This window comes from Syzygium oleosum, unplaced genomic scaffold, assembly GCF_021117445.2.
Source record: "Syzygium oleosum isolate NSW1041296 unplaced genomic scaffold, Sole_v2.1 Sole_v2.01, whole genome shotgun sequence".
Taxonomy (NCBI): Eukaryota; Viridiplantae; Streptophyta; class Magnoliopsida; order Myrtales; family Myrtaceae; genus Syzygium; species Syzygium oleosum.
In genome coordinates, this window is record NW_026607485.1 from 38,507,416 (window position 1) to 38,533,367 (window position 25,952).

General features: G+C 43.0%; 4 protein-coding genes across 4 annotated transcripts; 1 reads left to right on the forward strand and 3 right to left on the reverse strand.

Annotated features, from left to right (window-relative positions):
• Nucleotides 1–341: 341 nt before the first annotated feature.
• LOC115681322 (DExH-box ATP-dependent RNA helicase DExH8-like) lies at nt 342–7,395 on the forward strand. The gene is made up of 4 exons (XM_056309430.1): nt 342–433; nt 630–727; nt 6,183–6,580; nt 6,913–7,395. Exons 1-4 carry the CDS (start codon nt 342–344, stop codon nt 7,129–7,131), a joined length of 807 nt encoding a protein of 268 aa, XP_056165405.1. The 3' UTR covers nt 7,132–7,395.
• A 2,075-nt stretch (nt 7,396–9,470) lies between these two features.
• LOC115682932 (endochitinase EP3-like) lies at nt 9,471–10,599 on the reverse strand. The gene is made up of 2 exons (XM_056315834.1): nt 10,233–10,599; nt 9,471–10,004 (listed from the first exon to the last, which is right to left on the reverse strand). The coding sequence occupies exons 1-2, from the start codon at nt 10,582–10,584 to the stop codon at nt 9,595–9,597; spliced, it is 762 nt and encodes a 253-aa protein (XP_056171809.1). The 5' UTR covers nt 10,585–10,599; the 3' UTR covers nt 9,471–9,594.
• A 4,538-nt stretch (nt 10,600–15,137) lies between these two features.
• On the reverse strand, nt 15,138–16,383 carry LOC115682922 (endochitinase EP3-like). Its single transcript, XM_030607293.2, has 2 exons — nt 15,915–16,383; nt 15,138–15,686 (listed from the first exon to the last, which is right to left on the reverse strand). Exons 1-2 carry the CDS (start codon nt 16,348–16,350, stop codon nt 15,277–15,279), a joined length of 846 nt encoding a protein of 281 aa, XP_030463153.1. The 5' UTR covers nt 16,351–16,383; the 3' UTR covers nt 15,138–15,276.
• Nucleotides 16,384–19,315: 2,932 nt separating this feature from the next.
• On the reverse strand, nt 19,316–20,566 carry LOC115665128 (endochitinase EP3-like). The gene is made up of 2 exons (XM_056315838.1): nt 20,192–20,566; nt 19,316–19,838 (listed from the first exon to the last, which is right to left on the reverse strand). The coding sequence occupies exons 1-2, from the start codon at nt 20,541–20,543 to the stop codon at nt 19,429–19,431; spliced, it is 762 nt and encodes a 253-aa protein (XP_056171813.1). The 5' UTR covers nt 20,544–20,566; the 3' UTR covers nt 19,316–19,428.
• Nucleotides 20,567–25,952: the final 5,386 nt, after the last annotated feature.

Below are 25,952 nucleotides of genomic sequence, written 5' to 3' on the forward strand. Positions count from 1 at the left end.
GTCGCTCACCCGCCGTCGCTTGGCCGTCGTCGTAGCTGCACCATTGTTTGCTGGCCCACCGTCGCTCACCCGCCGTCGATCAACCGTCGTCGTAGCTGCACCATTGTTTGCTGGCCCACCGTTGCTTAGCCGCTTCACTCAGGTTTGTCATGTTCTCGTCGTGGGTCAATTGGGTGGGGAATTTAGGATTTCGACAGGCAAATTGGGGCACGGAGGGCAAAATGAGGGCTCGGTTTGGACTGCTTTTATGGGGAGGGAAAAATGGTGGGGACCTCACTTTTGTTTAATCACTTTTGTGGGGAGGGCAAAATTGTGGGGACCGAATGTGACTGAATTGAAAAATGGGGCGTGAAGGGAAAAATGAGGGCTCAGCGCAGAGGGAAACTGGTTGGAGTGCTGGGGACAGTGGTGGGGACTTGACTTTATTTAGTTGGTTAGTGTTTCTGTGGGGACTGAATGGGGTCGAATTGAAAAATAGGTGTTGGGGACCTCACGTTGTTTAATCAATTGAATAAATCGGCTTCCTTTGTTTCTTTCGATAATTGTTTAATCAATTAAATGTAAAGTTGTTGATGATTCTGCTATGTGGTCCCAATGAATGACTTTTTATTTTTATTCTTTGGGTGCAGCATCGAAATGGAGGGGAATCATGTAGGTGTCATTGTTTGCTATGGTGGAGAGTTTGTTATTGGCGCTAACGATTGGGAATATTGTGGTGGGAACGAAGGTACTATTTACGTCAATGTTGGGAAGCCATCATATATTGATTTTGTGAGGGATTTGGTGTATTTTTGTAGATGCAAAGTGCAAAAATTGCACTATTGTGTTTCTGGGAATGAATTGAAGGATAGTTTGAGATTTTTTAGTGACGATAATGTTTAGAATTGAAGGAATTGCACTATTGTGTTCAATTCACGATTAGTACCAAGGCTATGAGATGCTATGTTTAGATTTGCTTCATCATTTTCGTATCGCGGAATGGATCTCTCTCTTTAGCAGCTACTCGGTATAGAGTTTAACTAACTACGTTGAATCTTACTTTAAAGAAATGACAGTCTTGTGTTTGCAATGCCACTTGCATATATAAGTGATAACCACTTGGCATATCAAGACAAATCATAGAAATCTTTTTTGTCTATATTATCTTCTCGTTCAAGTTGTCTATATAGCAGAGGCGGCGAAATGGATCATAGACATGTATTTGAACTCATACTCAATAGGTTAAGTGATGTATAAATCGCAAAGAGCATAATAAAGCAAAATCCAATTAATGATTGGTTTTTATGGGTCCAAAAAGAACCAACTTTCAATCCATATATCTGCTGCATTTGGTAAGGGTTTTGGGGAAAGTCACTGGAAAAATGCATAGAACTCTATGTAAAATGGTTCTTTTTAAATGTAATTTAAAAGTGCATTGGGAAGCAACTATTTGGAAAAATCTACATTTGTAAAAGAATTTAGCTTTTAAAAAAAAAAAGAAATCCTCACTCATCGACAGGGCTCGAGCGATTGTCGAGCCAAATTTAGCAATGGCCACCCTCGACTGAGGTCGTGTGACCTTAGCAATCACCGTCTAGGTTGCGCGACTCTAGGCAACACCTGAGTGGGAACTTAAGTGAGGTTAGCCGCTACTAGATTTGACTCGCCGGCGACGTCGCATGATGAGGTAATTTCCGAGATTTCAAAAGTTTACTTTAGCATTCCGAAATGGTAAAGCTCAAAGCTAGTTCGGATCTACTTGGATTAAGGAACTTTAGAGGATTTTTGAAAATACAATACATACTTCGCTAAAATTCTCTAAAAAAATTTATCAAACGCCTCATTATTTGCTAGAGGACCTTTAGAGGTCCAAAAACCTTTGGGATTGCCGTTTCCAAGTGCATCGATCACCTATCCCTTGAGATGCGTCCGAGTCTATGGAAGATCAAGGAGGGTGTGGGAGTTGATAGACAATGTACCAATCATATGTTCATCGATTCCACTCTAGTCTATGAATTTTTTTTTGGGCTTTGTAAATTGTAACAAAAAGAGGAATATGGCTTTTGTAATTGTTTCGTTGGAAATGTTCTTGCGACGAAATATAATTTTCCTAACGTCGTTCTTCGGCTTTTAATGAAAGGAGGTTGGGTTCTAGATCCAATTCTGGACAGGAGCAATCCAGGCGTGAATAACGAACTTGATTTTTTACAGAATATTCAGACGAAACTGTCCAATTACTGGCGGCGTCCAAAGTTCATTGACATGATATAATGAAACTACTAACCAAGGACCTAAACAACTACATCTATGGAAACTGAAAGTGTGAAACTGGAAAGTAAGGATAAAAGACAACATTTGTTTTGTTATGTGCCGGGGGGGGCCTCCTGTTGATAATCAGACACTATTTATAATGCAGACTTGGTAACCGTTCTTGGCGTTGTATCCGATACCCATCATCGATTTCATATTCACCGTTCATTTAATGAAACCTGTTTATCAACTGCTATCGATCTTATCTTTTGTACGAAGTGATAACCGCTCTTGAGCTTTCTCTGTGCTGATATCTATCCTTAGTATGATAACTGTCACCGAACCCCTTTTATCTTTTGAATTGATAACCATCATCGAGCCTATTTGTTCTCTAAAACGACAACCGTCATCGAGCCCATTTATTCTCTAAGGCGACAACCGTCATCGAATTTTTCTTTACTTGTCACATGTTCTTTGGGATGGTAACCGTTATCGAGCTTTTTTCCGTTTGACACCTGTCCTTCGGGACGGTAATCGTCATCGAGCTTTTCTCCGTTTGATACCTGTCCTCTAGGATGGTAACCATCATCGAGCTTTTCTCTGTCTGACACCTGTCTTTCGGGATGGTAACCGTCATCGAGCTTTCCTCCGTTTGACAACTGTCCTCTAGGATGGTAACCATCATCGAGCTTTTCTCCGTCTGACACCTATCCTCTAGGATGGTAACCATCATCGAGCTTTTCTCTGTCTGACACCTGTCTTTCGGGATGGTAACCGTCATCGAGCTTTCCTCCTTTTGACACCTGTTCTCTAGGATGGTAACCATCGTCGAGCTTTTCTCCGTCTGACACCTATCCTCTAGGATGGTAACCATCATCGAGCTTTTCTCCGTCTGACACCTATCTTTCGGGATGGTAACCGTCATCGAGCTTTTCTCCGTCTGACACCTGTCTTTCGGGATGGTAACCGTCATCGAGCTTTCCTCCTTTTGACACATGTCCTCTAGGATGGTAACCATCGTCGAGCTTTTCTCCGTTTGACATCTGTTCTCTAGGATAATAACAATCATCCTTTTTATCAATGTCATCGATGAAAAATACCTCTAGCACTTTTAATCCAGTCTTTCCTGGTTTGACACCCGCTCTTCTGGAGCAAAGGCCTTCATCGAGTCCTTCCTAGCTTGGCATTCACTCTTCTCCTTGTCGACGTCCTCAATGAAAATACCTTCGGCACTTTTGGTCCCTATTTATCTGAATTTCAAATTTCCCGCTTATGACTATCAGTACTTACCAGCTGTCTTACATGAATCATCTTAGTACAGGCGACGTTATCTCTTGTTGTTTTATTCATCTATTCTAAGCGTCGACAACCCTAATTAATTTCAGGTGTCAACAGTAATCAATTCTTTTAGTAGTTAGTTGGTTTGGCGCTTTTATGTTCAGACGACTTTGCTTGCATTGTCTTTTATTTTGGATAGGCAAGTTGAGAATATGATATTGACAATAGATGTAGTCATGGCCATAGGCCGGTTTTGGCCCGGAACCGGCCCGGGTCAAACCCGGGACCGGCCCGTTGACCGGGCTCGCGATTCGGAACCGGAATCGGCCCGTGGCCTACGGGCCCGGTTCCGGTTCCAAAAAAAAAAAAAAACTGCTGCTGCAGCATCCATTGATATATATATCTCTCTCTCTTCTCTCTCTCTCTCTCTCTCACGTGCTCTACATCTTCTTCTTCTCCTTCTTCTTCTTCTTCTCCTCCGAGGCTCCGCCCGCCCCCTGTCTTCCCAGATCTGACCCCCGCCGCCGTCGCCGCCGCCGTCCCCGCCCATGGCCGCAGTCGCCGACGCCGACGCCGACGCCCCCTCCTCCTTCCCCCTCGCTACCTTGCGCCTCCTCCCCTTTTCTCCTCCGCCGGGTCCGCCTACCCCCCGTCTCCCCAGATCTGACCCCCGCAGCCGCCGCCGCCGCCGCCCATGGCCGCAGCTGCCGACGCCGACACCCCCTCCTCCTCCCCTCCTCCTGACCCAGGAGGAGGAGGACCCCCCACTCCTCCTCCCCGTCCCCATCCCCGTCCCCCTCCCGGCCCCCTCCTTCTCCCCCTCTCCGCCGCCCCCGTCTCCCGCTTCATCTCCTCGCCGCCTTGAACCCCGCCTCCACCACCGTGGCCAAGGCCGCGAAGCCCGAGCGACGACCGACGGAGACCAGACCTGCAATTTTTTTTTTATAATTTTTTTTATTAATTTTTAAATTACGAACCGGAACTGGCCGAAACCGGAACCGGCCGAAACCGGAACCGGCGGTTCCTGAACCGTGGCCATGACTAAATAGATGTACTATGACTCAGAATTTGAGGAGATAATTAGGCCGTGGAATTTGATGCAAGCTATTGAAAAAGGATTGAATTGACTTTTCTAGTCCGTGCATTCGTAGGGTGTGCCGTTACAACATATACATACTTCTCTAGTTTTTTTTTAAGTTTTTCAATTTTTAGGTTTTTCTGCTTTTTTCGCAAATCTTTTTTATGTTGTTAATTTACTATTTTAATTTGATATATAATTTTATCCAAGTAACATATTCTCCTGAAGAGCTTAAGGTGAGTTAAATATGTGGGTATAAGTTTTGATAGATTAAGTTAAATATGAATGTGTTATAGTAATATAAGTTTGGTTGAGTTCGAATAGAGTATGGTATGAGTCACTAAGGGCGCGTTTGGTAACATTTCTACTTCTCTATTTTTCCGTTCTTTTGTTTCCTGAAACAAAAAAAGAACAGAAATTCGTTTGGTAATGTCAGTTGATTTTTCTATTTCTCGAAATAGAAAAGTGACCAGAAAATAGATTTGGAACAGAAATAGAAATAGAAATAGAAGCAAAGAAACAAAAACAGAAACAGAAAGGTAAAAGGGTAGAGAAACTGAGGACCATCGTCTGCAGACGGTCTTCTTCCCTTTCAAGCCGTGGCTTCAGCTCCTCCTCCATCCTTCGTCGTCTGCAGACCATCTCAAAGCACCGGCCACCACCCCGTCACTCGCGGCGAAGCCCCGGCCAGTCGAAAGCTGCCGGTACGCCTTTCTGTTCTCGTCTTTGTTTGATAGTGTGGCGATTCTATAGGGACACCGTCGAGCGAGGGCAGCCCTCGCCGATCTAGGCGCGGACCGCCCTCGGTCGACGGTGGCGAGGGCGGCTCTCGCGCCCAGATCTAGGCGCGGGCAGCCCTTGCCACCGTCGACCGAGGGCGGCCTTCACCCAGATCTTCGAGGGCGACCCTCGCTCGACGGCGGCCCTCGCGCCCAGACCGGCAAGGTACTCGTCGTGGTTCTACCTTCCGCTTCACTGATTGGATGCTCTTCTTTCCCTTCCGAGCCTCTCGCGTGTGCTTGTTTAGATGGTGCTTGGCCTTTCGAGCTAGGGTTGTTGTTGGTGTGGATTGGGTTGGAGTCAGATTCTGCTGCTCGTGGGGGGTTTTTTGTGTGGTGAAGTTGGTTTTGCGAACCCTTTTAGATGGAATAGTCTTGTTTTTCTGATTGTGTGGGTTGTCTGGCTATTCGGTAATTGATCAATGTTGATGTTTTAGTTGATATGTGGAGTGTGTGTCCGGATTCGGATGGATGGATGGATGTCATTACAGCTTCTTCTGTGTGAGAATAGATAAAATTTTCGGAGTTTGGTTTCGCTTGAGTGTTCAGCGAAAACCCATTTCCTCCGGGCATGAAACGAAGCCCGCGAGAAGCAATGCTTCAGAGAATAAGGAAATATTAGGTCGACCTAACCAGCCAAAGCATTTTCTAGTTTGAGTACATAGTCAATTTTATCTGGAACTTCCGTGAGAATGATAGTTCATCTGATAAAAACTTAGGTAGTGTAACGTAGGGAAGATTTTCTATGAGCTCTATCGCAATTGGCAAAGTCTCCTCCTTGTGAGTCGTACGAATGTTGTCCCTGAAAACTGCGTTAGGAACTTATGGTTTACATATCTTGGATGACACCACCTTCCATTTTACCTCCAACATTGCCCGGAGTTACGATCCTTTTAGAATGGTTGCCACCACACGTCTTCTGGAATCCTCCATATCTGACCCGTCATTGACTCATGTGAAGATTATGTGGGGACTCCATCACCCATACCAAACCATCATAGGGAAATCTGCAGAGAGTCAAGTTCTGTGGAAGTCAGTGAAATGCGTCTTGTGGTTTCCTGATTTTGAAGTTTGTGGACATAAAAAAAATTTTGAGGGACAGATAAGTTTCATGAAGAATTTCTTCGAGTATCTGGCAATTCGGCTACTTGCCGACACTTTATGTGAAGTGCCTGTTGTTCTTACCATGAATAACCTTAGGTTTTCAAAACTGCAGGTAATTACGGTTTCTGAAAGATGGTAACAATTTTTTGTCATTGCTGCGTTTGCTTGCTCATGGGATCTTGTAAGGAATAGGTGATCAACTGATCAGGCTTGGTAGAGAGCTCGCAATTTCCATTCATGGCCCCGTAAACTAGATTTTTATGTTTGTTCTCGAGTGTATCTTTACTAATCGGTAGTTACACAGATGAATCTTTCAGCTCGATTTTGAGTAGCATCTTTAAACTCGTTTGCTAAAGTTCATAATAGTGTGTTCAAGACATCTTTTGTAGATATCCGTTGTTAGTCCCCAGTGTTGTTTTGACACCTTTGTGATTATTGTTCCAGGTGGAGAAGCTGGGAAGGAGCAGCTTCTTCTTTCTCACCCAGTCATTTCCTTTCGCTGAGCAGAGCTTCGGGGAACTGTCGGATGTTATACCCACCAAGAAACTGATGGAGGTATCCAAGCCCATCTTGTATGTTTTTAGCATGTACCCTCCTCCCACAGACGTCAAGTCCGATGATTTCCAAGCTGCGATTCGAAAATGCCTGCACGATGTTCAGTAACTTTAAGTGGCGTATGGGATCAAAAGGGATTAATTGGTCATAAGAAGTTTCGAAAGATTCCTCCTGTGAGGTTCTTCGGTGAATGCACTTAGGTATCGCCGTGTTACGTGGGACAGATGACAAGATGTTTATTGTATTGTATGTAGTTGAACTATACCCGTTGCGACATTGCTTCTTTGCAAAGTGTGTATTTTGATTCAGAATACTTGAGTAACGCAAACATGTCGAGGTCTTCTGGGCCATTGGAAGCTCTTCTTCAATCCAGTCCTTCCAGTTTGACCCATTTTTCGACCTTAGCAAAATTAGCCCAACGCTCAGGAGAGTCTTGTTGAAGATGTTTGATATTGAAGCTGTCATGGACAATCCAAATGTCGAGCGAATTGAGAGAAAAAGTAGCACATTCGCATCATAACGTTAATGCCTCAGAAAAATTGTATAATTCTAACTAGTGAGCCAAAAAAAGGTTTAAATCTGTGGTTTGAGTACTTTCTTGAGAAAAACCAGTTCACAAATCGAACAAAACCGTTTTCTGTGGTCTAATTTGGTTTCAATTTTTTCGTAACCAAATCAAACCGCAAAAACGTATTATGCGACCTACTAATTTTTTGATTATATTGATTTTTTTCACTTATAACTTGTACTTATAGTTAAATAAAAGATATAGACTTGAATGAAAAAAATTGGGAATAGAAATTTTTTTGGTTGTACCAAACACATTTCTATTTTTTTTTTCTATTTCAGGAATAGAAATTTTGTGCAGTTACCAAACGTATTTCTGTTCTTTTTCTATTCTAGAAATATAAATTTTATGTAGTTACCAAATGTATTTTTTTGCTCAGAAACTCATCCAGGAAATAGAAATAGAAAAAACTATTTCTGAAAAGAAATTGTTCTCAGAAACAGAAACATTACCAAACGCGCCCTAAAATTTCATCATATGAAAATGGGTCAATTTGGATTGGACCCATTTTCAATCCTTCCAAACTCAACTTGGGCCTCTGTTTGAGAGTTACGATGATTACCAACTTTTTTCTGACTAAGTTATCAAACTATAATTTTGCGTTATCAACTCTCGTTTGAGTTAGTAACTAAGGTTTATTTAAATTTTGCAAAATACCAACTTCTCTTATCTCCGACAAAAAAAGCATCTCCTATCTTTACCAAATTTTATTTACCTTTCTAACCAATGACTTAAATTTACCAACTATTATATGAAGTTATCAACTTTTATTTATGTGAACACAAACTTTCCTCCTATTAGATTACCAACTAGTTTGGCTTACTCATTTTCATTTGAGTATTTTAGTAACATTTATCTACCATTACCACTTTTGTTTGTCTTATTTATTAACTATTCGAATTTATCTACCATTATCAACTCTTTCTAGGAAAATTATCCAAAAAATCCTAAACATATTGTATGTCTGTCAATTCAATTCTAAAATTTTCAATTGTGCCAATTTAATCGTAAAACTTTTAATTATTTGCCAATTTAGTCTTCCGACCAATTTTGGCTTGATATCACTTATGTGAACGTTGGCCAACCATCTAACGTGGTGTGGCCAGTGTTGAGTTTGCTGACGTAGATAATTTTTGTATTTTTTTATAAAATAAGTTTTTTTCCTTTTTTCTTCCTTTTGCTACTGGCCACAAGACATAGGACACAGGCGAGAGCATTGCAGCCCTCGCTAGATCTAGCGAGGGTTCAATCCTCACGACCTGGGCAAGGGCGGGCAACCCTCGCCTATGGCCAATCGCCGGCAATGATTGAGTACTCACCATAGGTATGGGCGACCCTCGCTTGTGGCCAATCATCGGCAATGACCAAGTACTCACCACAAGCACAAGCGACCCTCACCTGTGGTCGGTTACCAATTATGGCCATGTACCAGCCACGGAAAAAAGGAAAAAGAAAAGGAAAAAAAAGGAAAAAAAAGGAAAAACAAAGGAAGACTTTAGATATTTTTTTAAAAATGCAAAAATTGTCTACGTCAATTTCGTCCAAGCTAGACGTCACATAGTACGACTGGCATTCACGTCAGCAATATCTTGCCAAAATTGGCCAAAAGGAATAAATTAGAATTTCATAAAACGTTTATGATTAATTTGTCATAATAGAAAGGTTTATGAGTGAATTGACCATTGTACAATAAGTTCAAAAAATTTTGGACAATTTTCCCACTCTTCTCCAATCAGGTAATCAACTTGTTTTGCTTCAGCGACTCTTTTTTGCATTAGTTACTAACTAATCTTGCATTACCAACTCTTTTTTATTATTTCGAAATAATGTAAATGCTAATTCATGGTCATGAAGTATCGGACACTTGCTCAACAAGATGCTGATATTCCTTTTATTTCTCAGATCCATTACTAAGAGGCGTACATTATTGGTAATCGAGTATGGTTATGGGTCTAACCGAGATTGGCTATAATGCCATAAAAGAGACTGGTTTTCTATGCTCTCTAACAGGTCAGATTACTTCCGGGAGAGACGCCAAATTGGTTACAATAATCAGTGTAATACTTGACCCGAGCTTGGACGGCACCCGAGTTTCCGCCGCTGCACTCTCCTCCGTTAATGGCTCGAATCGTCGCGCCGAAGCCTTGACCGGAAGTAATAACGGAGTGGATGTTGTTCATCCAAAACCAGAAGGCGGTTTTAAAAGACACAACCACGTCGTTGGCCACGGTTTCGGGAGAGTTGAGGCCGTCGATCCCGATGCTTTGTCCCGCGGGTCCGTAGTTGTAGTTCCAGGATATTTGGAGGGGACCACGACCATAGTAGCCTTTGTTGGGGTTGCATGGATATTGGGTGTTCGTTTCGTCACAGTAATCTTTCGAGGGACCATCTATCTCTTCAATGTAGCAAAAATCTGCACCCAAGAAGATTAATCGTTATTTGTTGCTTTTATTTTGGGGGTTTGATAGTTCGTGAATGATCTCATCTTAATTATATATCTAAAGTAAAGCAGATCATACGCTCTCCCCATCCCAATGACACTGTATGTCCTCTAGAATTCTTAGTGAATAAAATTCGTGGCAAAGGGCAAACATGGCAAGTATAGACTAAAGGACTTTAAAGATTTTGTTGAGCATCTTACGTCCAGTCTCGTGCGTAACATGAGCGAAGAAAGAAGCAATCTCGCGCTTAGAGTCATCGGGGGACCCGACTGTGCCGAATTCGGGGTAATCACCGGCAGCATTGAGGAAAGCTTGCCTAGTGTAGAAGCTCTTCCCCGCGCAACTTGCGGCGGCCTGGCCAATTATTGAATTAAAGAAGCTATCCGTCACCACATCCTTCATCTGCGGAACCGCAATACCCGTACTGGCTGCAACACAGGTCAACAGCACAGAATCTTGACCGAAGACGTGTGCCGGCGAGAATCCGGCCATGAGGCCAGACACGAGGAGAATGTTTAGAAGAGCTCTTGCTGTTTTGATTGAATTGGCCATTCTGGATATGGGTGTGAGGGATGTGAATATGCAATGAGAGGTCTTCGTAGTAATAAATTGAGAGAGAGAGCAGGGGCGGTTGATTTGAGGCTGCTGAGGTTGTGCAGAGTTAGCTTTGAAAATTCAAGATCTTGATGTGAAGGAGGACGTGTCGTGTGCGTTAGGAAGCGTTGACTTTGACATTGACGAAGAGACTTTGTGAGATTTATGTTCCTCTCAAAAAATAAAAAAAGAAAACATTATGCAATTACTAAGATTAGCTTACCGAATTAATTTCTCTTGGATTGTTGAATATGACTCATCTTCAATCGGCCGCATCATTTAAGAAAATTAACTTTTTAAACCAATCTCAATAGACTTAGCACTAAGGGTGAGCGTGGTCCCGGGGGGCGATTCCCGACATGGAACCGGGAACTGGCCACTAAGAACCGGTTCCAAGAAATTGAAACCGAGAACCATCCGTTAGTTTTATGGATCCACCCGAAAACCGGACTACCGGTCCGGTACGGTTCCCGGGTGAGTCCATGGAACCGGTCCCACCAAGTTTCACGCAAACGGAGGTTGAAAGGCATAATGGGTAGGACGCCCAAGATGGGCCAAACCCAGCCCATGAGCCACAAGGCCCACAATGTGGTTATTTGCCTATCACTATAAATAGTTAGCACCAGTTGGAAAAGTAACGTAATTTTCATATGCGTAAGAACACACCCTTTAGAACGTAAAGTCTTCTTTGTTTTTCTTCAGAACGGAAGTGAGTACGAAAGACGATCAAATGACACTCTCAAGCGCAAAGTGGCATTTAATCTGTGATAATTCCGAGTATGTTCGTTATTGTGATGTGCTTGTACGATCGGTGATACAAGTTAATGATCATTGGGCACGTTTTCCGCATCGATCAAATTCGTTTCAAGTATGACTATCAGGGAATGAGTTTTCCCAACATTGGTATCAGAGCCCGCTTACTTGTTTCCCGATCATGCATGTGTACGGTCTCTGACATTGAAGTGTATACTGCCTGTTTTTCGTTTCGATCACATTTTGGGTCCGTTTTCTTCCTGTCGGCGAACTATTTATGCATGTTTCAATTTGTGTTTTTCATCAAAACCTGTTTTTGATTAGACAACCAGGAAGTACTCGTCGAGACGAGCAAAATGAGGGGCTGTGCGTCGCCGGATAAAGATGCACGTGCCCTCATGCACTGATAGCGCAGTGGGCGCGACGGTGCATGAGTCCCACACGCGGCCGTGGCAAAGCGGTTCGTCGGTCGCCGCACCGCCGAGATGACATCGCATGGTGAGGTTATTTCCGGGATTTCAAAAGTTTACTTTAGCTTTCCGAAATGTTAAAGCTCAAAGCTAGTTCGAACCTACTTAGATTAAGGAACTTTAGAGGAGTTTTAAAAATACAGTACATACTTCGCTAAAATTCTCTAAAAAAATTTATCAAACGCCTCAGCATTTGCCTAAAGACTTTTAGGGCGTGAATGGTAACCATTCTGCTCCAGAAATCAAATTCTTGCCAGAAATTGATTTCCGGAATTCTTGCCAGAAATTGATTTCTGGAGGAGAAATCTGTTTGATAAAACATGACTAATTCTGCTCCATAAATTGATTTCTAAAACATAAATCTATTTTGATTTGTTGATTTTTTTGGGCACGTCAAAAAAATTAAATTTCACTCAAAGTGGGTGCCCAAAGGTATTCTAAGCCATTTTGTGAAGCTTTGAAATTTTTGATTTTTTGATTTTTTTGGGCACCTCAAAAAAATTAAATTTCACTCAAAGTGGGTGCCCAAAGGTATTCTAAGCCATTTTATGAAGTTTTAAAATTTTTAATTTTTTGATTTTTTTTTGCACCTAAAAAAAATTAAATTTCACTCAAAGTGGGTGCCCAAAAGTATTCTAAGCCATTTTGTGAAGTTTCGAAATTTTTGATTTTTTGATTTTTTTGGGCACCTCAAAAAAATTAAATTTCAATCAAAGTGGGTGCCCAAAGATATTCTACCATTTTGTGAAGTTTTGAAATTTTTGATTTTTTGATTTTTTTGACACCTCAAAAAAATTAAATTCCACTCAAAGTGGGTGCCCAAAGGCATTCTAAGCAATTCTGCGAAGTTTTGAAATTTTTGATTTTTTTATATTTTTTGAAAAAAATTCACCAAATTTCCTATTTTCCCGAAATCTTACTTTTTTTTATTTTATGGAAATTTTTATGAATTTTTTTGGAATTTTTAAATTTTTATGCATTTTCTAAAAAAAAAAATTAGTGAGATCTCAAAATGTGTTGTAAAGGCCACGAAAAAAAGAGAAAATAGGGAGAAAGAATGCATTCTGGAAGAGAGAAGCTACAAAAAGTAGCTTCTCTTTTTCTTGCCCAAAACTCATTCTGGAATAAAAAATGCATTCTGAAATTAAGAATGCATTCTGGAATCAAGTATTTTTAACAAACGCAATTTTATTTCAGAATGCAAAAATTGCTCCAGAATGCATTCCAGAAATTTTTTAACAAACGCATTTCTGCTCCGGAATGCATTCTGGAGCAGAATTTCTGAATGGATTCCATGCGCACCCTTAAAGGCCCAAAAACCTTTGGGATTGCTGTTTCCGAATGCACTTATCACCTTTCCCTTGAGATGAGTCCGAGTCTTTGGAAGATCAAGGTATGTGGGAGTTGATAGGCAATGTACCAATCATATGTTAATCGATCCCACTCTAGTCTACGAATTTTTGTTTTTGGGGCTTTGTAAATTGTAACAAAAAGAGGAATATGCCTTTTGTAATCAATTCTTTTAGTAGTGAGTTGGGTTGGTGCTTTTATGTTCAGACGACTTTGCTTGCATTGTCTTTTATTTTGGTTAGGCAAGTTGAGAATATGATATTGACGATAGATCTACCATGACTTGGAATTTGAGGAGATAATTAGGCCAGGGAATTTGATGCAAACTATTGAAAAAAGATTGAATTGACTTTTCTAGTGTGTGCATTTATAGGGTGTGCCGTTACAACATGGACATACTTTTTCTAGCTTTTTTATAAGTTTTTCAATTTTTAGGTTTTTTCTACATTTTTAGCAAATCTTTTTTATGTTGTTAATTTACTATTTTAATTTGATATATAATTTTACCCAAGTAACATATTCTCCTGAAGAGCTTAAGGTTAGTTAAATAGGTGGGTATAAGTTTTGATAGATTAGGTTAAATATGAATGTGTTAAAGTAATATGAGTTTGGTTGAGTTCGAGTAGAGTATGGTATGGGTCACTAAAATTTCATCACATGAAAATGGGTCAATTTGGGTTGGACCCATTTTCAATCTATCCAAACTCAACTTGGGCCATTTGTTTGAGAGGTATGATGATCACCAACTTTTCTTCGACTAAGTTACCAACTATAATTTTGCATCATCAACTCTCATTTGAGTTAGTAACTAAGGTTTGTAAAAATTTTGTAAAATACCAACTTCTCTTATTTTCGAAAAAAAAAGCATCTGCTATCGTTACCAAATTTTATTTTCCTTTCTAACCAATTACTTAAATTTACCAACTATTATATGAAGTTATCAACTTTTATTTGTGTGAATTCAAACTTTCCTCCGATTAGATTACCAACTAGTTTGGCTTACTAATTTTCATTTGAGTAGTTTAGTAACATTTATCTACCATTACCACTTTTGTTTGTCTTACTTATTAACTGTCCGAAATTACCAACATTTTTTAAAATTATCAACCTTGTGGAGTAATTACCAACTCTTTTTAGGAAAATTGTCCAAAAAGTTCTAAACATATTGTATAGCGGCCAATTCAAGTCTAAATCTTTCAATTGTATCAATTTAATCGTAAAACTTTTAATTATTTGCCAATTTAGTCTTCCAACGAATTTTGACTTGATATCACTTCTGTGGACGCTGGCCAACCTTCTAACGTGGCGTGACAGTGCTGATGTAGATGATTTTTGTATTTTTTATAAAAAAAAATTTTCCTTTTTTTCTTCCTTTTGCTACTAGCCACAAGACACAGGCAAGGGCATTGCGGGCAACCCTCACCTGTGGCCGATCGCTAGCAATGACCGAGTACTCACCACAAGCATGAGCGACCCTTGCCTTTGGTCGGTTGCCAATTATGGCCATGTACCGGCCACAGGAAAAAGGAAAAAGAAAAGGATAAAACGGAAAAACAAAAGAAGACTTTGGATATATTTTTTTTAAAATGCAAAAATTGTCTACGACAATGCTGGCCAAGCTAGACGCCACGTAGGACGGCTGGTGTCCACGTAAGCAATATCCAGCTAAAATTGGCCAAAAAGACCGAATTAGCATCTCATAAAAAGTTTAGGATTCATTTGTCATAATAGAAAAGGTTTAGGAGTGAATTTGCCGTTGTACATAAAGTTCAAAAATTTTTGGACAATTTTCCCACTCTTCTTCGATCAAGAAATCAACTAGTTTTTCTTCAGCGACTCTTATTTGCATTAGTTACTAACTAGTTTTGCATTACCAACTCTTTTTGGTTATTTCGAAATAAGGTAAATGCTAATTCATGGTCATGAAGTATGGGACAGTTAGTCAACAAGATGCTGATATTCCTTTTATTTCTCAGATCCATTATTAAAAGGCGTACATTATTGGAAATCGAGTATGGTTATGGTGCTAACCGAGATTGGCTATAATGCCATAAAAGAGACTGGTTTTCTATGCTCTCTAACAGGTCAGATTATCTCCGGGAGAGACGCCAAATTGGTTACAATAATCAGTGTAATACTGGACCCGAGCTTGGACGGCGCCCGAGTTTCCGCCGCCGCACTCTCCTCCGTTAATGGCTCGAATCGTTGCACCGAAGCCTTGACCGGAAGTAATAACGGAGTGGACGTTGTTCATCCAAAACCAGAAGGCGGTCTTAAAAGACACAACCACGTCGTTGGCCACGGTTTCGGGAGAGTTGAGGCCGTCGAACCCAATGCTTTGTCCCGCGGGTCCGTAGTTGTAGTTCCAGGATATTTGGAGGGGACCGCGACCATAGTAGCCTTTGTTGGGGTTGCATGGATATTGGGTGTTCGTTTCGTCGCAGTAATCTTTCGAGGGACCATCTATCTCTTCAATGTAGCAAAAATCTGCACCCAAGAAGATTAATTGTTATTTGTTGCTTTTATTTTGGGAGTTTGATAGTTCGTGAATGATCTCATCTTAATTATATATCTAAAGTAAAGCAGATCATACGCTCCCCCCATCCCAATAACACTGTATGTCCTCTAGAAGTCTTAGTGAATAAAACTCGTGGCAAAGAGCAAACATGGCAAGTATAGAATAAAGGACTTTAAAGATTTTGTTGAGGATCTTACGTCCAGTCTCGTGCGTAACATGAGCGAAGAAAGCAGCAATCTCGCGCTTAGAGTCATCGGCGGACCCAACTGTGCCGAATTCGGGGTAACCACCGGCAGTATCGAGGAAAGCTTGCCTAGTGTAGAAGCTCTTCCCCGCGCAACTTGCGGCGGCCTGGCCAATTATTGAATTAAAGAAGCTATCTGTCACCACATCCGCCACTGAGACCCCGCTGCTCGGGGTGGTGGGCGTGGACGATGAGTAACATGGCCCAGATCGACAACCGGTCCCACAGTAGTCATCTCCAGTCCCGCAATACCCATACTGGCTGCAACACAGGTCGGCGGCACAGCCACAATCTTGACCGAAGACGTGTGCCGGCAAGAATCCAGCGATGAGGCCGGACACGACGAGAACGTTTAGAAGAGCTCTTGCTATTTTGATGGACTTGGCCATTCTGGAAATGGGTGTGAGGGATGTGAATATGCAATGAGAGGTATTTATAGGAATAAGGTGAGAGAGAGTAGGCACCGTTGATTTGAGGCTGCTAGGTTGTGGAGAGTTTGCTTTGAAAATTCAAGATCTTCATGTGACAGGAGAACGTGCCGTGTCCTGTGCGTTAGGAAGCGTCGACTTTGACATTGCGAAGAGACTTTATGAGATTTATGTTCCCTTCAAAAAATGAAAAAAAAAATACAATTACTAAGATTAGCTTACCACATTAATTTATTTCTTGAATCATTGAATATGACCCATTTATAATCGGCCACATCATTTAATAAATTAATTTTTTTTAAGCCAATCTCGATAGACCTAGCACTGCTCAAAAGAAAAGAGCGTACAGATTTGTTTACCGGTATGGCGAGTCTTGTGCCGGTCATTGCTAGTGTGGGCAATACCATCGTTTTCAAAGAAAGAGTTAGGCAATTACTCGACTTTTTCGTCAGTCGAGTAATTGCCAGAAGTTGGAGATGCCAAGTCAACTTTTTCGTTTGGTCAAGTCCAACAGTTTCATGAGCTTTTCATTTATGTTGCGTAATGTTATCGACTATCGATTTACTTCGAGAAATTGTACATGTATGTACTAAGTTAAGTTCATCCTTCACATTCCAGACAAGAATAGATCGGAGAATCGAACTTGAAATCAAGTTTTTTGTACCACTCAACCAACCGTTGCGGTTGTGGATCATCGGCTTAGTAGAAACATAGTCGCGTGTACATTTTACTTCGACAAAAATCGAGTGTAAAATTGACGTTTGGCATAATTTTCTCCTCATCCCAGTGAACAATTCTTGCGTCCTCTTCAATTTCATCTCAAAAAAGATTCATACCTTAAAGGTTCTGGAGAAATTCCCCGACTGACGAACCTGAAGCTTCCTCGTCCGAGCACGAGTCAACACTGCAGGATCTCGAGATTCTTCATGCTCTTGTAGCTGATGAACCTCATTTCAAAATTGCTGAATTTGACCTCACTTTTTATCTCATATGCTTAACGCGATATAAAATTAAGCGCTTTTACCCAACCATCTCCTAACCCGATTTTCAAACAACGACAGCGGTATGTGCTTAACGAAAAACTGACTTTTCAAGCTTGTTGAGGTCAAAGAATAGAGGCAGTACGGCCGAATCACTACCTTGATTAACCAAAGGTTAAAAGCCTCTTGAACGTTCTAAGAACCCCTAGTAATGCACAAGCTCTCTATAGAAACCATTGATAAACATTTCTTGCTTTTACAAGCGATAAATAAGTAAAACGAGATTATGTTTAATATACATCGTGTGATCATAGAGAGAGGTTGCATTTATAGAAAACACCTAATATACGTTAAGACTAATAGTGTCAGTTCATTTCTTTCAATTTAGACCGTAGAATCTATCCAAAAGTTTTGTGATACGGTAGGGAAGGATAAATAAATAATGGAATTGCTCAAGTATTCCACCAATCACGTCCGATGCGATGAATTGGTCAATTAGGCATGGGATGCGACATGCCTGAATCTGTTCCTCCGGTGTTCAAATTGAAGGGTCAATTCAGGGACAGCCCCCGTGGTCAGAATAGAATGTTAACATTCAGACCACATCTTCTTCACACCTTCACAGTTGCGTAGTGGAAACCTCTTTTTGACCTCGATTCTCTGGAATATGCGAAGAACATGGCATTCGTTTCTTCTTCTCATCCATTGCCAATTCACTTGAGAATGGAGACCGCATACTCACAGGGGAAAATTATTCCAAAAGTCTTAAATCTTTTGTACTTTTACTTATTTAGTCATGAACCTTTTAATTTTGCCAATTGAGTCATAAAAATTTTCACGTTTTGCCAATTGAGCCCATCTGGCCAATTTTGATTGAAAATCTTTCACGTGAATGCTGACTGTCCAACGTGGCGTGACCGTCACTGATGTGAATAATTTTTAATAATATTTTTATATTATTTGAATTTTTATATTAACTTTTCTTTTTTCTTTCCTTTTCCTTTTCTTTTCTTTCTTTTTTTTCCTTCTCTTCTTCCTCTAGCCGGTTACCGGGACTTAGCAATGGCCGACGACCGGCCACAGGCAAGGTCTGGCGAGCTCAACCTCGGGCAAGCCTCACCCACCCCTGGCGTGGCTCAAACTTGCTAGATCTGGGGAGGTCGAGTCTCGCTGCCCCTGGCAAGGTTGGCCTCGCTTAGTGATGGTGAAGTCTAGCCTCGCCGACCCTCGCCTCTGGCCAGTCACCATGGCCCAATGACCGGCTAGAGGAAGAAGGGAAGAAAAAAAGAAAGAGAAAGAAAAAAAAAGGAAAAATATAAATATAAATAATTCGAAAAAAATATTAAAATATTATTATGAATTATTCACGTCAGCGTTAGTCGTGCCAAGTAGGATGACCGGGGTCCACGTCAACGATTTGGTCGGATGGACTCAATTGACAAAACATGAAGATATTTGTGACTCAATTGGCACTTTTAAAAAGTTTAGGATTGAATTGGTATTTGGACAATTTTCCCTATCCTCAGCTACTCGATCTCGACTAATACTCAAAAAAGAGTGAGAAAGAATCAATAAAGACTACATATTTACTCAATTGGCTTGACTTTACACGTTATTAGAGGAGGGTATTTTATACCCGAACAATATACATAAGAAAGGAAATTTACATTCTTAAACAATAACGAAAAAAAAGACCCCTAATATCTAATAATATCTCTAACAATATTCTCTAATAATAAAATCTCTAATCTCCATAAATATACTCCATCAGGTAAATTGCTCAAACTCGGCTCATGATTTTCCAGATCTGGTAGTTGTCAAAAAGTTTAGAACTAAATTGATACCAATGAAAGGTTTACGATAAAATTGACCACTGTACAATAGGTTTAAGATTTTTTGGACAATTTACCCACTCTTCTCTAGTCAAGTTATCAACTAGTTTTGCATTACCCAGTGCTTTTTGTTATTTCGGAAAAAAATGCTAATTCATGGTCATGAAATATCATACTCCTCAACAAGAAACTATAATGCCATAAAAGAGACTGGTTTTCTATGCTCTCTAACAGGTAAGATTATCTCCAGGAGAGACGCCAAATTGGTTGCAATAATCAATATAATACTGGACCTGAGCTTGGACGCCGACCGAGTTTCCGCCGCCGCACTCTCCTTCATTAACGGCTCGAATCGTCGCGCCGAAGCCTTGACCGGAAGTAATAAGGGAGTGGACGTTGGTCATCCAAAACCAGAAGGCAGTCTTAAAAGACACAACCACGTCGTTGGCCACGGTTTCGGGAGAGTTGAGGCCGTCGAACCCGATGCTTTGTCCTGCGGGTCCGTAGTTGGAGTTCCAGGATATTTGGATAGGACCACGACCATAGTAGCTTTTGTTGGGGTTGCATGGATACTGGGTGTACGTTTCGTCACAGTAATCTTTTGAGGGACCATCTATCGCTTCAATGTAGCAAAACTCTGCACCCAAAAGATTAATTGTTATTTGTTGCTTTTACTTTGGGGGTTTGATATTTTGTGATTAATCCAATCTTAATTACATATCTGAAGGAAAGCAGATGGTATGCTCTCACCATCCCAATAACATAGTAGTCTCCTAGAAGTCCTAGTGAATAAAATTCGTGGCAAAGAGCAAACTTGGCAAGCATAGTCTAAAGGAATTTAACATGCATAGGTACTGTCTGTAAGCATAAAAATGAACGAACTCAATCGTGAGAACAAAATTAGAGAAACAAAAAGGACATAATGAACTTCTCGATGACTAAATTGGGATCACACAAGGTTGCATTTCATGTTTTGGGAGAGGTTCTTACTTCCAGTCGCGTACGTGACATGAACAAAGAAAGCAGCAATCTCGCGCTTAGAGTCGTTGGTGGACCCGACCGTGCCGAATTTGGGGTAACCACCGGCAGCATCGAGGAAAGCTCGCCTAGTGTAGAAGCTCTTCCCTGCGCAACCCGCAGCAGCCTGGCCAATTATCAAATTAAAGAAGCTATCCGTCACCACATCCGTCATCTCTGGAACCGCAATACCCATCCTGGCTGCAACACAGGTCAGCAGCACAGAATCTTGACCGAAGACGTGCACCGGCGAGAATCCGGCCATGAGACCGAACACGACGAGAATGTTTAGGAGAGCTCTTGCTATTTTGACTGAATTGGCCATTCTGGATATGGGTGTGAGGGATGTGAATATGCAAAGAGTGGTATTAAAATGAGAGAGAGAAGGCACGGTTGATTTGTGGCTGCTGAGATCTTCATGTGAAGGACAACGTGTCGTGTCGTGCGCCTTAGGAAGCGTCTGACTTAGACACTGCGAAAAGACTTTGTGAGATTTATGTTCCTCTCAAAAAATCAAAAAAGAAGAAATTATACACTTGCTAAAATTAGCTTACGAAATTAATTTTTCTCTTGGATTGTGGAATATGACTCATTTATAATCTTGCCACATTATTTAATAAATTAATTTTTTAAACCATCATCTTCAAAGAAAGAGTCAATCCATGAAGCGATGCGAGTAAGCGAAAGAAAATATTGAGTGGTTTGTCATATTTTACTCTCATCCATTTACAAATGGACATATGGCTGCTGATGTGTATTAAAAAAAATGATGTGAAATTTCTCTTTTTTTCTTCCTTCTTCAACAACGCAATCCTTCTTCATCTGGGTTTCCATGGACGGCGGCGGTCGGTATGGACGGCCGCACATCCACAGGCGACGGCGTCACGACTTCTCTTCACAGATCTGAAAACGCGCAGGAGGGGTGGCCATGGACAGTGGCTCGTCCATAAATCGCGCGGAGGTCGGCTATGGACGAGCGTTTCGTCTTTTGTTCATCCCCGAACAAACTCCAGAACTGGAGCAATCGGTCGACGAACTTTAAATCTAGGGTCAAATGACTCAAGGCACCATCCATGGCCGCGAGAGAACACCAGATCTGAAGCCATGACTTGAGTAGGTTGGGTGGCCATGGACGGTGGCTTGTCCATAAATCGCGCTGAGGTCAGCCATGGACTAGCGCTTCCTCTTCCTCTGTTCATTCACCAACGAAATCCAAATCTGGAGCAGTAGGCATCTTGAAACACAAATCGAGAAAACCCCACGCAGTTCACAGAACTTCATTATAATCCATGAACCCTAAAAGAAACCCAGAAGAAAAGAAGACGAACCTGCAATTAGCGGAGAGCCCGACAGCGGCGAGCCCGTCGGTAGGGTCAAATGACTCGAGCCACCGTTCATGGCCGTGAGGTTTCAGAAAGAACTCCAGATCTGGCCACGGAGGTCGTTGCTCAGATCTGTGGACGAGAGGCCGTCCATGGCCGACTGCTACTCTCGTCCATGGCTGCCGGCGGCTTGGTAGTGGAGATAGCCAAGCCCAGCGGAGCGGAGGATGAAGATGGAAGACATATAGAGAAAAAAATTATTTTTTTAATTTTCAAGTCAATATCCACATGTCAGGATCTAATTGGATATCAATAAATAAGCGTGTAATGTTATTCCAATTCAATATCCACAGTTGCGCTTACAAACCGCTCAATATTTCCTTGGAAGTTGGAGATGTCAAGTCCACTTTTTCTTTTGGTCAAGTCAAACAGTTTTATGAGCCTTCATTCATGTGTCACGGCCCGAAGAATTGGATCGTTCCTGAGGTTTTCTTGACGATGGACCGTGACAGACCCTTGGACGAGAAGGCGGGCCCCGAGTGTTCTAGTACAAGGGTTTTCTTGATGTTTTCTAGAATACTCCTGGGGGCGGGTGATACGGTAATTGTACCCTTCCGTAATCAATGCGGTAGGTGGGGTAGTTGGGGAGTACGATCTCGACCAGTTGAGATCGGGGAGAGATCTACGGATACTGGTCGGCCTGATACTTGTATATAATGGGGTCTCCTCCCCTCATTTTATCATCTCTCATTTTCAAGAAGATCTACAAAGTTGAGAGCTTCTCTCTCTAGAGTTTCTCTCTCTAAAGTTCTTGTGAGTGTGAGTGTGGAAAGGCTAACTTGGGGAGAAATTCCTAAGGCCGCACGGGTGTGGGAACGCTAGATCGATCGACCCGTGACAAGTGGTATCAGAGCAACGATGGGCAAAGGCGCGACTGAACCACGATCCGATGTATCGTCCCAAACCGAGAAGGGCGGAGGCAATGATCGTGGGAGGGCTCCCGAGAAGCAAGGCGCCAAGGCGAAGAAGGACCGTGCTAGCTCAAGTTCGAGGGATATGGTTGGTGACTTGGAGACCCGCATGGCGAAGGTGGAGATCGCCATGGCAGACGTCCAAGGAATGGTCGAGGATATGTCCGCACGCATCGAAGGAGGCGAGACCGGAATGGGGGAGCTTAAGGCCGAGGTGTTGGAGCTCAAATCCAGGTTCGGAGAACTCCGAAGGGAGATGCTGGGCAACCTGACTGACACCACCAATGAACTTCAGCAATGGGACGATGCCTTGGAGGCCTTGGTGGAGGCTATGCACGCGGAGATGGCTGAACTTAAGGCGAAAGTCGCCGAAATGGAAGGAGCATGCGTGAACGGGGTGATCACCGTGCAAGCCAGTCCACGAGTGGACGCCCCGAAGCCAAAGGAGTTCAAAGGCTCACGGGTGGCTAAGGACGTGGACAACTTCCTATGGTACATGGAGCAGTACTTCCTAGCGATGGGGATCACCGACGGGGCAATTCGGGTAAGTACCGCGGCCATGTACTTGTCTGATAATGCACTCTTATGGTGGCGTCGTAGGAGTGACGATCGGAGTGGTGAACCGATCACTACATGGGAATTGTTCGTCGAGGAATTCCGACGACAATACTATCCCGCTTATGTGGAGAAAGAAGCTCGAGATGAACTCCGTCGCCTTGAGCAAAAAGGAGGAGTCCGTGAGTATGTCCGGAAGTTCTCGGAGTTGCTACTCCAAATTCTGTCCATGAATGATACGGAGGCCTACCACCAATTCATGGGTGGCTTGAAACCATGGGTCAAGCAAGAGTTAAAGCGATGCAACGCGAAAGACCTTTCAACGGCCATGTCCGTGGCCGAGACCTTGGTGGAGTACAAATCGACTCCCGTAAGCAAGCCGGACACCCGACCGAGGGACAAGGGTGTTGGTGGGGGAGATCGTAACAAATTCCACCGCCCAGGTGGAAGCAAACTACCAATGGCCCCTCCAAGGGCGAGGACGGAGTCGAGCGGAGGAGAACATAAGAAGGGACGCATCTTCAAGTGTTTCTTGTGCGACAGTGCACACATGGCTTGTGATTGCCCAACTCGAGGCAAGCTAGCGGCGCTTGTCAAGGCACACGACGAGGAACGAGAGGGGACGCGACTTGGTTCGTTGCGAATCCTAAGTTCCATAAAGTCCAAGAAGGCAAATAAGCCTAAAGGCTTGATGTTCGCGGACGTGACGATCGGAAAAACCACGATGAGTGCACTCGTCGATACGGGGGCATCCAATCTATTTATCTCGGAAGAAGCCGCGAAGAAACTCAATCTTCGGGTTGAGAAGGGGGCCGGTTGGCTCAAGATGGTGAACTCCAAGGAAGTCCCTACCAACGGGTTGGCTAAGGATGTGGAGTTCCAACTTGGACAATGGAAGAGCAAAGAGACGATCGAGGTAATTCCACTTGACGATTATGACTTTGTCATTGGCTTGAGATTCCTTGATAGAATAGATGCTCTTATTGTCCCATTTGCCGATTGTATTTGTATCTTGGACGCACGTTGTCAATGTGTGATCCCGGTCAACCGAGAGTCGCGTCGTGACCAAAAGATAATATCGGCAATGCAAGTTACTAAGGGAGCAAGGAAAGGGGAAGCTACTTTCTTGGCAACTTTGAAGGTTGAGGATCCAAGGGGTGAAGGGAGTGATGTCCCAATGGAAGTAACTCAAGTCCTCGACTCTTTCAAGGACGTGATGCCCCCCGAACTCCCGAAGAAGCTTCCGTCTCAAAGGGAGGAGGATCATAAAATCGAGCTCGTGCCCGACGCTCGACTACCCGCCATGGCACCCTACCGCATGGCGCCTCCCGAGTTGGAGGAATTAAGAAGACAACTCAAGGAGTTGCTCGATGCGGGGTATATCCGACCATCGAAGGCTCCGTTTGGTGCCCCGGTTCTATTTCAAAAGAAGCACGATGGATTACTCCGGATGTGCATCGACTATCGAGCATTAAATAAGCTGACGATCAAGAACAGGTACCCGATCCCTCTCATTGCCGACTTGTTCGATCAACTTGGAGGAGCACGATGGTTCACCAAGCTTGATCTTCGATCGGGATACTATCAAGTGCGGATTGCAAAAGGGGACGAGCCAAAGACCGCTTGTGTAATGCGGTATGGGTCATACGAGTTCCTCGTTATGCCATTCGGTTTGACAAATGCTCCGGCCACATTTTGCACACTCATGAACAAGGTACTCCACCCGTTCCTAGATCAATTTGTAGTGGTTTATCTTGATGATGTCGTGGTGTATAGTCGGACGCTCGAGGAACACATCGAGCATCTCAAACGAGTCTTCCGAGTTCTACGGGAGAATGACTTATATGTCAAGCGGGAGAAATGTGCCTTTGCACAACGGGAAGTTCCATTCTTGGGACACATCGTCGGGGGTGGATGTGTGCGGATGGACGTGGCCAAGATTAAGGCCATTGTAGATTGGGAGCCGCCGACCAAGGTGACGGATCTAAGGTCATTCCTTGGCCTTACCAACTATTATCGACGATTCGTCCGAGGATATTCGAGCATCACCGTGCCACTCACGGATATGTTGAAGAAGGAGAAACTGTGGGAGTGGACGGCCCGATGCCAAAGGGCGTTTGATCGGTTGAAGCAAACCATGACCGAGGAGCCGGTGCTCGTGCTACCCGATCACGCCAAACCTTACGAGGTAGGGACCGATGCTTCCGATTTTGCTATTGGTAGTGTTCTTATGCAGGATGGACACCCGGTAGCATTCGAGTCGAGAAAGTTGAACGATACCGAACGACGATACACGGTCCAAGAGAAGGAGATGACCGCGGTGGTGCATTGCCTTCGTACATGGAGGCATTATCTCTTGGGATCCCGGTTCGTTGTAAGGACGAACAACATGGCCACGAGCTACTTCCAAACCCAAAAGAAGTTAAGCCCGAAGCAAGCTCGTTGACAAGATTTCCTGGCGGAGTTCGATTATGTGCTCGAGTACAAGCCTGGGAAGGCGAACTCCGTGGCCGACGCTCTTAGTCGAAAGGCGAGGTTGGCATTGACTCTAACTCGTCCCGAGAATCCATGGAACGAGCGGATCAAGGAAGGGCTCAAACATGATCCAACCGCCAAGGCACTCCTCGACCATGCTCGGGAAGGCAAGACCCGGCAATTTTGGTGTGAAGGCGACTTGCTCTACACCAAGGGACGACGGTTGTACGTGCCCCTCCATGGGAAGCTAAGGAAGGAAATCCTACGAGAGTGCCATGATTCTAAGTGGGCGGGTCATCCGGGGATCCACCGCACTATGGCGCTTGTGGAGGATCGATACTTTTGGCCTCACTTGCGCGACGACGTTGAGGCATATGTACGGACATGTCTTGTATGCCAACAAGACAAGCT